The sequence below is a fragment of the Ictalurus furcatus genome, chromosome 23, assembly GCF_023375685.1.
Source record: "Ictalurus furcatus strain D&B chromosome 23, Billie_1.0, whole genome shotgun sequence".
Taxonomy (NCBI): Eukaryota; Metazoa; Chordata; class Actinopteri; order Siluriformes; family Ictaluridae; genus Ictalurus; species Ictalurus furcatus.
In genome coordinates, this window is record NC_071277.1 from 17,771,133 (window position 1) to 17,786,731 (window position 15,599).

Sequence of the window (15,599 nt, forward strand, 5' to 3'; positions counted from 1 at the left end):
AGCTTGTATTGTCTGATCTAAAACACGCCTCCCAGGTGACTGAAGTGCACAGAGTTCATCTGAACTGCATAACCGTATTGCTTCTTTTAGATTCAACTCCACAATCGTATTAATATCTTCACAAACACGACAAATCCTTTTAAAAGCTTGTTCTCGTTAAATTATCTGCATTCATTTGATTGGGAAAAGGATCGCTAGCATCTGTTATTTTGGGATTGTTTGTAATTTGGTCCTGTCTACTAGGGAGAAGGTCTGAGCTGAAACACCAAAATAACTAAATTGACCACTTCCTCTGACTTTCTTTTATATATACACTAATGATAGCCAATATGATAATCTTGAGTAAATGGTGCAAACAGTCAGTACGTTTACATGGACAACAATAATCCGATTTTAACCAGATACTCTGATTAAGAAACTAGTATGTAAACAGCAATTTTTTATTACCTTAATCTGATTAAAGTCATACTCGAAGTAAACACAAATGGAATGAAGACGTGTGGAGTATTCCTGTTTTAGTCGCATTATCGACATGTATTACAGACATGTACACACCTTAATCACACTATTAACGTCGTGTGGGAGCTTTCACCGCATTTTGCGACAGGACACGATCACACACGGCAGTGCTCAACCGTTTTACGGCAAACAAGAGAGCACGGCTGCGTCCCAAACCGCGTACTTGCCTACTATATTGTAGGAGATATACATGTCTTTCAGCTACTATATAGACGGTAAGTACGCGGTTTGGGACGCAGCCCACGGCTTCAAGTAGTCATCTATGTGCACGTACAGCACGACAAATAATTAACCGCACTTGAAGCATTCGTAAAAAGTTAAAATAAAAACACTCAAAACTGTACACGGTACCATAACGAAGACCAACTGTATGTCGATATGTGAAATTCTGGAGGGGACGGCGCGGCGCGGTGACGTAATGACGTGTGACGTTAATTGATCTATGTTCTATAACATGTAAAACCTGAATGTGAAAGGAATATTCTAAAAGCGACTCATGTAAACACCTTAATCAGAATATTGTCTTATTCAGAATAAGGTCAATAATTAGATTACCGCTGTCCATGTAAACGTAGTCAGTGACAGTGGCACTAACATACATAATACACCTGGCCATTAAACCAATCTCTTCCCAATAACGGACAGTATATTTCTCAACAGTTACCACACAGGTTGTTGGGTGTGCTGCTTCACATACTACACTTTCCATGTCCACTGGTATCGCATCACAATAACTGTTTTAGACAGTCCCTCCTGGAGTTTGTGATTTTGCAAAAGTGAAAATGCCCACCAGCCGTCTTGTATACACATACAAATAGTTACATAAGGAAGAAAACACTTGAGTAAAGGGCTGTTTCAGGAAAATACCAAATGATGGAACGGTGTGAACACGAAGAAGAACGCATCCAGAAGTATTCCATACTTCTTTTTTTTTTATCTGTTTATAGTTACATTTGTGGAACACTTATGTTTTATCAGCTATAATAATACTAGCTAGTTCCCTCGTCAGCATCTTTTCTTTTCTTGAAGTTACTAAGATTGAAAAAAACAAAAAAAAAAACAAACAAAAAAAAACCAAACACAGCTTGTTAAATTACCAAAACGCAAAGACCGTCATCCTGGAGACTTTCTTCAAATAATTTACACAAACAATGAAGCCGTATTGTCCAATTACGGGATGTTAGAACCATTTTACTCCAATCAGGAGGTCTCATTTTGGACTGCTCTTCAGGTTGACCTGACCTCATGTTAACAAATATAATCTTGTCTAAGCCAAACCAGACAAAACAACAACAACAACAACAACAACGAAATAAATAAACAAAACAAACCAGTGCTGGTTCCTGCCCCCCCAGAGGCTATAGTTTATTCACCACAGAAGCTACGGCTAATAAGAAGAATCTATAATCCATTCGATTTTCTGTCCTCCAATTCTTTGCCCTTTTTTCAAATATAAATTTCATCAAATAAAATGGCAAGTGTAATAATACACCCGTCATTTATAACAGTAAAACCACCTGCCTAATAACGTGTAGGTCCCCTTTGTGCCGCCAAAACAGCTCTGACCCTTCGAGGCATGGACTCCACAAAACCTCTGAAGGTGTTCCGTGGTATCTGGCACCAAGATGTGAGCAGCAGATCCTCCAAAACCTGCTGTTTTGCTCAGACCCCTTCGTCTAGCCTTTTATAATTTGGCCCTTACACTTGCCCATTTTTCCTGCTTCCAACAGATCAGCTTTGAGAACTGACTGTTCACTTGCTGCCTAATATATCCGGTGCCACTGTCACAAGATAACCAATGTTATTCACATCACCTGCCAGTTGTTTTAACGTTATGGTTGATCGGCATGTATGATATTTCTGTCACATACTTATTTAGGACGGTTTTTTTTTTTTTGAGCTGTATGATGACTCGTAATCGGTGCTTTGTTTACAGAATTGTGATGACAGCTTTATTACCTAGCGAAGTCTCACACCCTGCATTCACCGCCAGTAAATCACTAATCATGACAGCCCAATCCTACTGCGCATGTTAAAAAAAGCTCGGCGGGTTCACAAAGAATCGAAATGATGAATCATAAGAGAGGGTGGGGGCGGGGGGGCGGGGGGGTGAGCTTTCAACAAATCAGACAAAGGAAGAGAGGGAAGTAAAAACCAAAGTAAAACGTGAGTCGCACATTTAGTGCTCAGGGCTGTAAACTCACATACATGGTCAAATATGAAATATAGAACAACAGTGTCGGTGTACATTTTGTTTCAATGTCAATCATGTATGGAGATTTTTGTTTGCACGCTTTCTGACCATTTGTGCACTCAGAATTGTTTAATTTTACAAATACTCTCCAATCGTATAATATTTCCTTTAACAGCACCATCCAAAGGCTGAATATTATATATATTTTCCAAACTGTATACAGTATTGTATAACATCATTGCAAATCGAGTTATATTCCATCGTACTGTTCTTTCCTCCTTTGATAAAGCTGTAGCCTCGATGCAGATTCCTCTACCACCACCAAGTCTAGTTCTTCTGTTAGTAACCTGTATGCCAGAAATACCCTTAAAATACACTTCAAACAGGAAGGAAGATATTGAAGAAAAACTGTTTCAGGCGTCTGACCTTGCAGTGACCTTGCCAAATCCAAAACCTAACCGGTTCATCTTCTGGTTGCAATTCAAACAAATCCTACAAACCACTCATTCTTGAGATATCACTCTAACGAGAACACGAGAAAAAAAAAAACAACATAAAAATACCATTCTTACCCTTACGGTCGGCTGAGATGCGAACAGGGTCGCAGGAGAACTGTTTTTTTATTTTTTTATTTATGTAGTTCTATGCACATGAAATTGATTTATGAACCGTTCTAAAAGAATCATTTCAACTGTCAGAGTAATGATTCAACTTCCATTAGCGTTCATTCAATTTGGAGCTCAACTTTTACGTCCAACGTGTTGTTAATCAAAGTGGCCTTCACGTCAGCGTGCAGAGCGGATGTTTAAAATGAAAACGAGTGAGGAGTTGTTGTTTTTTTGGGGGTTTTTTTGCATGACACAATTGTGGTTTCTAAATACAAATCACTACAAAATACAATATTACTCTGCAGTGTATGCGTATGATCTAAACAGCACATGGATGATATTTCAGCGTGTAGCCGGTTGTGACTGCACATGCTCTGGCAATCTAAACTTAGTGAAAGAGAGAAAAATTAATATTTTCGACCATTAAAATGGCATTACTGGCTAAAAAAATAAAACATATATATATTTTTTTTTTAAATCCCCCCTGGGCTAGTTATTTCAAAAAGCTCTTAACTTACATTCATAAAGTATCGAGCTGAGCTTATGTTTAGAAAGGCAAGAACAAGAACGTTATCTTCATGGCGGTCATGTCAACGACTTGAAACTCGATTCAAATCCTACTGACCCGGAAAGTGAGATTACATTACAACACCACAAAACGACGGTACGTAGGCTGAACTCACCTCTTGGCGCTGGTGGACAGTTTGGCCGCCGTTTTGCTGGAGATCTTGGTCTCTTTCTTCTTGGGCTGGGCCGGTTCGCGCTCCTGCTCCGGAGGAGCCGTCTCTCTCTGCTCGAGGTCCGAGCTCCCGCCGCTCGTGCTGGGGCTGTCGTCTGCTCTCTGCACCTCACTGGACATCCTGGCCCTAAGACAGAGCGACGCATTATCCACTACGGCTCCAGGCACCAGAATCTTTGTGTACGAGGGGGATAATTCACCTCAACCTGACAAACTAGTGATGTCAGTTCTTCGATTCATAATTTGAAGAATGAAAGCATTAAGCAAGCAGAGAGATTTAAAAAAAAAAAAAAAAAAAAAAAAAAAAAAAAATCACTTCAGCGGGGACTGCTCTTATAGAATAATAATCGACAACGCGGGTGTGTAGTGAGACCGCTGAACTTTTTATCCGTTTATAGTAACATCTACTGTTACTGCAATTACCACATGCAGTTATGCACTCAGGTCTCCTTTAGTGAACAGTGGACTAGTTCAACAAACAGACTTCATGTCTGAACTATAACGAACTTTCCTTTACTTTCACACGATCCGTCGTTACCCAGATGAGGACGGGTTCCCTTCCGAGTCTGGTTCCTCTCAAGGTTTCTTCCTCATATCGTCTTAGGGAGTTTTTCCTCGCCACTGGCTCGCTCAATAGAGATAAATTCACACACTTAAAATCTCTATCCTGTGTTTATATATTTCTGTAAAGCTGCTTTGAGACAACGTCCATTGTTAAAAGCGCTATACAAATACAATTGAATCGAATTGAATTAACGTTGGGTAACGTCCGTGACGTCCGATAATGTCCGAGGTAGTTCCTGTCATCACTGGAGACTCCTGTCATCAATGAACATATACTTACAGAAACAATTACACACGTTTTCAAACCTATTGATGTAAAGTGTCCAATATACAAGTCTGTGAGTTACTGTTACCGCCCAATCAACCCGGCTGATTGATTTCCAATAACAGGACGTCCCAGAACGAAGTGCTTTATTCCTCTTATCCTATATCCATTCATAGATAGGGTTGCTGCAGCGTGTCTTCGATTTTGTTCATTCTTTTTTTTAAAAAAAAAAACACGAAAACTTTATTTGTTGCTTGTGAGCTAAAAACTAAATCTGTAAAGTATTTTGGATGGATTCTAACATTATATTTGTTCCCCTACTCCTCTAAAACAGATCATATTTTCTCATTTTAAAAAAGCATCTTATCTGGGAGGCCGTGTTTAAGATTAGATATCTTCAGAACTATTGTATGTAAATTGGCAGATATAAAGATAACCTTGCTTACTATCTGTCTAAATGCTCAGAAGTCACCACAGAAAGGCTTATATATATATATATATATATATATATATATATATATATATATATATATATATATATATATATATATATATATATATTTCTTATGGGATACATCCTCAAAAAGTCTGTCTTCACCAATCTCACTCTCTTCTCTCTCTTGAACTCAATCGGAATAAAAAATTGCAGTTTGATATGTTATTAGAGGAACCTGAAAGCGTAGACGCCTCTATCCTGAAATGTTTCCCATGTTGGAAAACTTGCTGTTGCGAAGTATTGACACTGGAGACTCCTTTGAGAAAACTTCACATCACCACGACACATTTTTCAATCCATTTATTAGTAGTATTAGATTATGTAGAAGTCCCTGTGCAAGTTGTTACAACAGGACCGATAATGAATCCACACCAATCAGATTGAAGAACTCAACAGCGCTATAGTACAAATGTATTTGAACCTGTAGAACCGTGATGCACTTTCGTCGTCGTTAAACCGGTCGGCTTAACGACCAGGCCGCTTAAAGTGCACCTATTATGTTTTTTCAGATATTACCTTTCATGTACTGTGTTATAGAGCTGTTTGTGAATGTAAAAAGTCTGCAAAGTTTCAAAAAAATAAAAATCAAAGCGCACGACAAACGACTCCCAAAAGAAAGAACCGATTCTGAACGGCTGAATCGAGTCGTTAGTGATTCCAGACTTTACTTCCTGTACTAACTTACTTAGGTTTGTAACAAGAAGCCCCGCCTCTGCATTTCCTTTTTTTAAACACGCTGACAGCGGCAGACCAACCACAACAGACTGGGACATCTGACCAATCAGATCAGCGTATGCTCTCTGAAAGGAGGAGTTTAGAATGAATCCTTAGAACGGATCATTGAACGAGTCGTTTGTGACACTGAGGGGAAAAGGGTAATGCTGCAGTTTAAATTATGAGCACGTTAAAGCGTTTTTTGCCCTTGGATACATGTAGATTTATCGTATGAGACCTTTAAAACAAAATTAGGCACGTTTCAAATCCATAATAGGTGCGCTTTAAAGTTAAGTGCCATTCATCTGTCTGAACTTCCACTCATTTTGACTCGGCCCTTAACAATCGGATTAAATGTAATTTTTGTCTATCAATCGCTGATTTTATAGATAACGGCCGTCGGTGACATTTTACAGCGAACGCCGCCTGAATGTCGGGTGATTTATTTCCTCTTCAGTGCCCTGGGCTTGTGAATTCTTTACACACTGACTCATTAATGCGAATCCCGAAGTGATTTCTGCATAAGAGATCATGTTGTGACTATGAGGAAAAGCTTTTCCATCTGTTATTTATAGAACGGCCGTGACCCGGCCATGATCGGCTCGCTTTGAGGGGGTTTTTTCGAAAGGGATACAAGGCATTAAGGCAAAGACTGGACAGAAAGAAAGAAAAATTAAGACTAGTGTGGGAATCACTTAAAGAATATGGGGGGGGGGGGGCAATTCTCTCTTTTATATCCGGATGTGGTCGCAAATAAATGAGACTACAGCTGTTTATTCATCTGGGAAATGCTTTCCCCCCAAATGAAGGCTAGCAGTGTAGCTACGTTTCTGTTGGTTTTGCTATATAAAAAGAAAATGAACATTGTGTTTGACGCATTAGCATCAGGAATTTTTATTTCTGGTGTCTTTCCCCATCTTCTGTCTCAGCTAATTCCCATCATGGTACAAAACCAAACAGATTCTAATCAGATAAGACCAGCTACTGCTCTGTGTTATGATATTTAGAGACAGTCCAGTTGCGCTGGTTTGGTTGGTTGGTTGTAGGTGAGGCACTACATTTATGCATCTATAGCATTTTTTTTTTCCCTGTCAGAAACATTTCCACTACATTTTTCCCCTCGGGATTTTCCATATCAACAAAACAACAAACAATTTATCTGCTAATGTAATGAAAAATAACTGATAGCTAATAAATTCAATTTCTATTTCTATCAGCAAATATTTCAAAGAGAAGGAAAAAAAAAAAAAAACCAACACCACCCAGTCTTCGGGCAATCATGGAAATTGAACCCAAACCATTTTCAGCCAAAATGCTAAAAACATCTAGCATTCAACTGCTAAGATTGGTTTCTGCCTTATTAGCAGTAAATAAATAAATAAATCTATCAGCTCAATCAATGTAAACATCATAAACGGAGACTATTAGGATTGTCTTGCTTTAAAGCTGATGAAGTAATCCAAAAAAAGAAAGGAGAATTTGCAGGTCAAAATAGATGGACAAAAATTTCACAATTTGTTCCAGTCAGCAATTTAGATATAACTTAGTATTTTAGCTATTTTATTTACTATATTATTATGTAACCTGCTAGTATTTTAGCTGGGGCTAAGAATATTGCGGTCAGAATTTTAGCTAGCTAGGTGGTATTTTCTGGAATGATTTATAGCGTTATTCAAGAAGGGGGTTTTATATAATCTTGGGCCTGCACATTGCTAAAATTCTCCATTTTGGATCTACATCAACAATTGCTATTGTTTATGAACGACCGTGCTACTGGTCGACGAGGCAAATTACACCGTTTCAAACTGGGTCACTTATTCAAACTTGAAGTTTTAACACAAAACCCGGGACCCAAAAGCGTCACTACACAAATCATGGCTTAGATGAATAAAGGCCTGTTAAACAGCGCAGACTGGGGCTCTGTCCCAAACCAGACAACCCTTTCACACCGAGTGTTCTTGCTAAAACTTCAGCCACTGAAACCCTCAGCTGCACATTACCACAACAGAAGATTATTCTGGTGCAGAGGTCATGGCTGGAACATAAGCAGATAGACAGACAAGGAAAGACTGAGACAGACAAGCAGACAGACAGACCGACAGACCAATAGACCGAGAGCCAAACAGTCAGACAGATGGATGGATAGTAACTGAGTAAGTAAGTAAAGCTTTATTTATAGAGCATTTTTTGAAAAACAAATGTTTACAAAGTGCTTTACGGACGATATACAGTAGATATGGGAAAATAAAAATCAGTAGTAAGAAATAAAATGAAAGAAATAAAAGGCTAAGCAAATGAAATAGAATAAGTAAAAGAATGCAAATGAAATGAAGTGTGGAAAATGAACTGGTTTGAGGAAAGGCCCCAGTGAACGAATGGCAGGCGGACATACAAAAAACGGACAGACGTGTAGAGAGACAGACAGAAAGGAACAGATAGACAGACGTACTTATAAACTGACAGGTAACTGAAAAGACAAACAAGACAGACAGAGAGATAGATGGAAGGAGGACAGACAGACAGACAGGAGCACAGACAGACAGAAAGATAGACAGATAGATGAACAGACAGACAGACAGACAGATGGATGGATAGATAGCTAGATAGAGAGACAGACAGATCGATAGACACACAGACAGAAACAGACAGATAGACAGACAGGGAAAGATGGATAGATAGACAGATAAAGAAGAGACAAATAGACAGAGAGATAGATACACAGACAAACAATGATAGATAGATAGACAGACAGACAGACATACAGGTCGGTAGACATACAGACAGAGACAGACAGATAGCTAGACAGGCAGACAGAAAGATGAACAGAAAGACAGATAGATAGACAGACAGACAGACAGACAGACAGATGGATGGATAGATAGAAAGACAGCACAGGAGAAGAATATTCTGGTGCAGATGTCATGGCTGGAACATAAGCAGGTAGACAGACAGGAAAAGACTGAGACAGACAAGCAGACTGATAGACCAACTCAAATACAACAAAAAAAAACAGATAGAAAGACAACAACAGAGACACACAGATGGATGAACAGACAGACAGACACACACGCACAGAGATGGATACAGGTAGACAGACAGATACATAAACAGAGACAGACAGAGACAGACACACACAGAGAGATGGATACAGATAGACAGACAGACAGACAATAAAGAAGTTTTCCTTATTCTGAACACTTATTAAAAAGGCACTGCAAACACAGTGATTGTTTTATCATTCCTGATGCATGGCACATTTGTTTGTTTTCCTGTTCTAACACACCTCACCCAACACATCCCCTCACTCACACATCTTTCACGAGGTTAAAACACATGTGTCAGAGATGCAGCACACACTACAGCGGCGATTAAAGGAGCAGGGTCAGAAAACCCTGGACTGGTGGCCCCTAAAAACCAGCGCTGTCTTCTGTCTTCGGTGCTGGGTGAAAAAATGAAATAAGGTAACAGAATGAGAGGAGAAGGAGGGGGTGTGAAGGCTGTCACAGAGAAATGGGGGAATGTAATTAGCAGCGCATGCAAACGCAGATCCTGCTCATGTTGCCAGATTGGGTAGTGTCACCTCAGAGTGTTCTGCTGTTAATCATTCCAAGGTGGGAGAAAAAAAACAACATTACACCGGTTTTACACTGTTTAACACTAATACTCGTCACACTGTACGAGATGATCCCGATAAACGCTTGTACGAATTCTATACCGTAACGTGTTCTCCGCATCTGACTACATGATGAAGTTCCTCTCACGATAGACTTACGATGATCAGATCAGCGTGATCTGGGATTGTTCAGCAAATGGAGGTGCACAAACATAAACGATAGAACAGTAGCAACGTTGAGTCAGAAGAAAAGTGAAGAAGTGGAGTTTGGGGTCGTTTGTAGCTGGATGAAAGCGATGAAATTGAGACGAGCTTGAGGTAGAAAGGACATCTTTTTCTGGGCATGAGCATGCCTGCAAGGTATTGTACAAGTGGTCAAGCATATATGCTCATAACATTCTATTAAATAACGTCAGCATTTTAAAACCATCACTTAAAACTTAAACGAATCAATTTGCGGTTCAGCTTTCGCGTCGTCCCGTGTCGTCCGTCCTGCTATCGGGGGCTTTTAGACGAACGTCGCAGCAGATCACGGGTTCAGATTTTCATGAACATTTCTGGCACAACTTTGTTGTCAGGTACTGATCGTCACATTATGCACTTTAAGACCACCGAGCTCAACTAATCCCCCAAGGCATCTTTAACAACGTGAGATTTTCACCCACGACAGCAAAATCATGCTGAATAAATGTACGCTGTAAGTACACTTGCTGAAATTGGGTTCACACTTACCACTTTAAACCCAAAGTTAAAGTTTGGTGCATCTCACTCACAATCTGGCAACCCTGTAATGCTGATATACGGCTGTAACCCGCATCGCGAGCGACTGGTGGTGCGATCACTGAACAGAATAACGCCAACAACCGAGAAACAACAGCCACTGGTTGCCAGATTGTCCAAAATCAAAATCTCTGGATCTTTTAATTGCATTTAGGTTGAAGTGGAAAAAAAGCTCTCGGTGATACATATGATTTATATTCAGATAACAAACTCGGATGCTTTTAAGTGAACTGGTTAGGGGTTTAAACCGAGATTCATTCTGGCAACCCTGTATAGTCGTGGTTGCAACCAAAAAAAAAAAAACACACCACGAAATGACCAAAGTGGCCAGCATTAACACAAAGGGAATGAGGTTGCCAGATTGTTGGGATGCTCTGCAGTCTAATGACTCTTCTAAATCCTTCGCGAATGACTTTTAAACATATCATAATGCTGTAATATCAATACGCTCCTATCACAAATACCTGAAGGTGGGTGTGGCCATAGGTTACCTCCTCTCACGAGGACGCATTTACCATGCCAGTCAATCACTGTTTATAACGCATGGCCTTGTGGGAGTTATTGAATAAGTTGCGTGCACAATTTACTCTTTAAGGCTTTATTTTTCCTTAGAAAACTCACCCAGATTGCTAAATCTTCCCGCTCGTTTTGTGCACGTTTTGTTGTTTTAACCCCCTTGCAATTATGCCCCATTCAAGCAAAAGTAGCATATTGCAGGAGGAATCCGTCACAATCTGGCAACACCCGAGGACAGCCAGGCTCGTCCCGACCCACACACACACACACACACATGCCCTCGTTGAAAGAAAAACACTTTCGCGAGACATTTATACACTTTTCACGCGCGTCCCGAGCACACCGGGTGGCACGCGACCACGTTACCTGTCGAGCCGCCGTCGACGTTCAATCCGAAGCGGTTTGGTTTGACGGTAAATCGCTGTCCTCGCTCGGCCGTCCGCTCGCCCTCGTTTCCTCGCTGTTTAACTGGAGCCTGGAAAAAAAAAACCGATAACAGAAAGCGAAGCAGCCAGACCGCCTCCACGCGCGCTCCCGACACGTGAGCGCGCGGCGCGTTCACGTGCCTCTGATGCTGTTGGGGGGGTGTTGGAGTCTCTCGAGTTGCTACATTTGGGTCTTTTGAGTGATTGTAGTCGTGTGAGTCAGTTCAGCTCGAAAATATTCCTTCACTGACTACGTTTACACGGACAGCAGTAATCTAATCATTGACCTTATTCTGAATAAGACGTATAATATTCTGATTAAAGTGTTTACATGACTTGCTTTTAGAATATTCCTGTCATGTTCCCGTGGTTTAGAACGTAGATCGATTAACGGCACACGTCATTACGTCCCCACGCCACGCCGTCCGACGTTCCTTCCAGAACTGAACTCGGGGCACAAGGCGGGGGACACCCTGGACGGGGTGCCAACCCATCGCTGGGCACATTCACACACTACAGACAATTTGGAAATGCTAATCAGCCTACATTGCATATCTTTGGACTGGAGGAGGAAACTGGAGATGTTAACGCGTTCTTTTAACGCACGACGTTAACGCACATCAGTAAGCCTCGGGCGCGCATGTTTCTGTCACCGGTTCACCGGTTGTCCTTCCTTGGACCACTTTTTGTAGGTACTCACCACTGCATACCTGGAACACCCCACAAGACCTGAGGTTTTCGAGGCGCTCCGACCCAGTCGTCTCGCCATCACAATTTGGCCCTTGTCAAAGTCCTTACACTTGCCCAGTTTTCCTGCTTCCAACACATCAACTTTGAGAACTGACCGTTCACTTGCTGCCTCCAGTAATATATCCCACCCCCTGACAGGTGCCACTATAACAAGTGAATGTTATTCACTTCACCTCTCAGTGGTTTTAATGTTATGGCCGATCGGTGTGTTTTTCATCGTAATGTTTCCACACATTTAATAAGAACATTGTTCGTATGTGACAGAATAAGACTAAAGCGCTAGGCTGTGCTTAATGTTTCCCTCCATTTTTATTAATCAAATACTAAACAGGAACTTATTGCAGGTAGGAACTATTCTTCGGAGTGGGGAACTGAAGAAACGTCGGACCACGCCTTCCTTCCGTAGGATCGATCCGATTGGTCGTTTGTGAAAGCTGCGATGTCGTGACGGATGCGTAATGTTTAGTCGATGGATGAAAACGGAGTATTTTTAGCGTGAATGTCATCATTTTCAGCACCGAATAAACCTTTTTGGCACTGATGGATCCTCATCAATAAAATGCCATCAGTTTTTTCGACCCTGAAGGAACCAAATCCGATTTCAGCCCAGATGGAGCGTCATTTTTTTTTGGCCACTGATGGTGCACAAAACGTCGTCATTTTTGACACTGATAGAAAATTGTCAGTTTTGGCACAGATGCAATGTCACGGTTCATATGTATAATGCAAACCCTGATCCCAGATCAGGACTTGGCCACTGGAATAATGTGTCTAATTAAAAATAAATAAATAAATAAAAGGTGAAAGACAGAAGTCGTCACATCCTTGCTGTTTTCCCAGACTCAGTGATGTTGTCTCTATATTTATCTGATCAGTCTGACACACATTTTCGGCACTGATGTCAGTGTCAGTGTTGAGTCAGCGACCCAGCGAGTCATCAGACACCAACAACACACACTCCATGGGGGGGTGATAGAGGGGAAGAATGGAACAGACAGGCAAAAGCAAGAAGGAAGGTGGAGGAAAGGACACTGGACCAAGTGCAGACCAGGAAAGAAAAGAAACGTACAGAAACCGCCAAATTATTTGACTCAAATTGCATCACTTCTTCTTCGATGTATGTTTTGTTGGTTTCTTTTCATGTATATCTATTACACACCCAGCCTGTAGAATGCTTTTCCCCCTGAAGCACGACTTAAAAACCCCAGCGCATAAATCTCTAGGGCCGTGTGTCTCACTTCAGAAGGTTCTAGAGCCTGAGGACAGGGGAACATCCTATTCTTTATACTTGCTTTAACCAGGAGAGTGAATTATTACACGCTTTAAATCATCTTGGCATTAATGAACAGGCGGAAAAGCAGAAGATTAAAGGTACAGATCAGACAAAAAATGAAACGTACACACTGTTGAATTCTCGATTACGATTGGTCGGCAAGTGGTGATTAATTTTCTATAACAGCAGCTCTGACCGTAGTTTCGGCTGCGAGGCAAATCACAAGCATATTATATTAGCGCGCTTGTTCGGACACGTTATTGTTTATATAGTAACGGCTAATTCACAGGCGCCTGTATGACAGACGCGCCATGTAATGTTTTATAAGTTTAATAATAAACAAATTTAAAACCATGCTGGTGAAGTTTTCTGAACGAAGACATTTATTGAACATTTATGGAAGGAGTCTCCAGTGTCAGCGCTTCCTGGCAAAATGACAAGCTGGATTTGTTGTCTTATTAACGTCACAAGAAAGCGAGGGAACAACGGTTTATAGCTGATAACAGGACCTAACTTGTTTTCACGGACATTCCACAACATAACTATAATCAGTATGAACTGTCTCGTCCTTTAATAATGAAAAAAGCGCAATAGTTGGTGTTATAAGAGGAATAAAAATTCAGGACCTGCTACTATTGGAAGATATTCTACTTTGGGTCGTAAAAGTATCTCTGTTTGACGTCAGGCCACATCACACTGTCCCGCTGTTGATTATTTTACTATTACTGCACACCTCAAAATGTTTTGTTGCTTACATATCGGTTATGTGGGACACTTGGGGTTTTTTGGAAAGAATGGAAAGATGGAAAGCCAGATAGAGAAGGATTCTGAGCGGTAAAGAAACGATGAGGGTTTCCAAAATGTTCAAAACTTAGCTTGCCTTCGGATACAGGAAAGGATATACATGGCTTTCTGAGATATCAGGTTTTTAAAGGTAGTAAATATGTATACTATTATGTCCTGCATATTCAACATTTCTGTTTGTCTCCTCTGTAAGCATCAAGTGTGGACAAAATGGGTGGGTAAATAAGTTCTTTGTAATATTTTTTTTTACTTCAAAAAAGAAAATATTTGGCGGCGTCTCTTATCCAGCGATACTTTATAACAGTAGCCGAAAAAAACCTTTTTTTCTCAGGCCTGGTCGCCTAGGTGCCATTATATTTGCACATAACATGAATGTGAACACGTCCACTAGATGGCATAAAATGAAGAACTAAATGAAAGTCATATTTCTCTGCAAAAATAATCGTATTGGGTTCTTCAGATGGATGAAAGCTGGTTTTTAGGGACCTCATGCACATGATAGAGGAGATTATATTAGTCAAAGTTCACTCGATTGCTCGTTAATAAATCACAACTCAGAAAATGACTACAGAATACAATGCTGTCCAATCAGTATATTAATATTAAAAGCATCTGTATTATGTATTATTTATAAAGTCCATTAGAGTGGAATAACAATTTACACCGATCATCCTGTTCAAAAGTTTACACCCCCGGGCTCTTAATGTATCATGTTGCCTTCTTGAGGAAAAAAAAACCTAAAATGTAATTTTTATGATCCCTTTTATTGTCTATCCTTCCATCTTCTATACCGCTTTATCCTTTTCAGGGTCACGGGGAAACCTGGAGCCTATCCCAGGGAGCATGGGGCACAAGGCGGGGTACACCCTGGACAGGGTGCCAATCCATCGTAGGGCACAATCACATACACAGTCACACACCCATTCATACACTACGGACACTTTGGACACGCCAATCAGCCTACCATGCATGTCTTTGGACCTGGGGGAGGAAACCGGAGTACCCGGAGGAAACCCCCGCAGCACGGGGAGAACATGCAAACTCCGCACACACAGGGCAACGGTGGGAATCGAACCCCCGACCTGTCTTTAAAATTAACATTTTGCAGATTCTGCAAGGTATGTGTAAACGTATGACCCCAACTGTAGTTACGTTTAACGTCATAGAACGTTCACGAAACAAGTGCATTCCCTCACCAACCGCTCTATTTTCTCTCTCTTGAAATGAATAAAAAAAATTTTTAAAAAATGCAGCTTGTCATGTTATGAAGAAACCACAAATCACAGCAACATTCCCGTGTCAGAAAACGTAAAGTTACAATCTTAACCTCTGGCTGATA

At 40.7% G+C, this 15,599-nt stretch overlaps 1 protein-coding gene across 1 annotated transcript in view; it reads right to left on the reverse strand.

The window, feature by feature from the left end:
• The window catches only part of ube2e2 (ubiquitin-conjugating enzyme E2E 2), a 31,566-nt gene extending 20,019 nt beyond the window's left edge, over nt 1-11,547 (reverse strand). Inside the window, exons 1-2 of the mRNA XM_053611617.1 lie at nt 11,375-11,547; nt 4,005-4,187 (exon numbers count right to left, since the gene is read on the reverse strand). Of these exons, the coding sequence (XP_053467592.1) occupies nt 4,005-4,180 (176 nt within the window). The 5' untranslated portion in view covers nt 4,181-4,187; nt 11,375-11,547. The remainder of the gene's footprint in view (nt 1-4,004; nt 4,188-11,374) is intronic.
• Between the last annotated feature and the right edge of the window lie 4,052 nt (nt 11,548-15,599).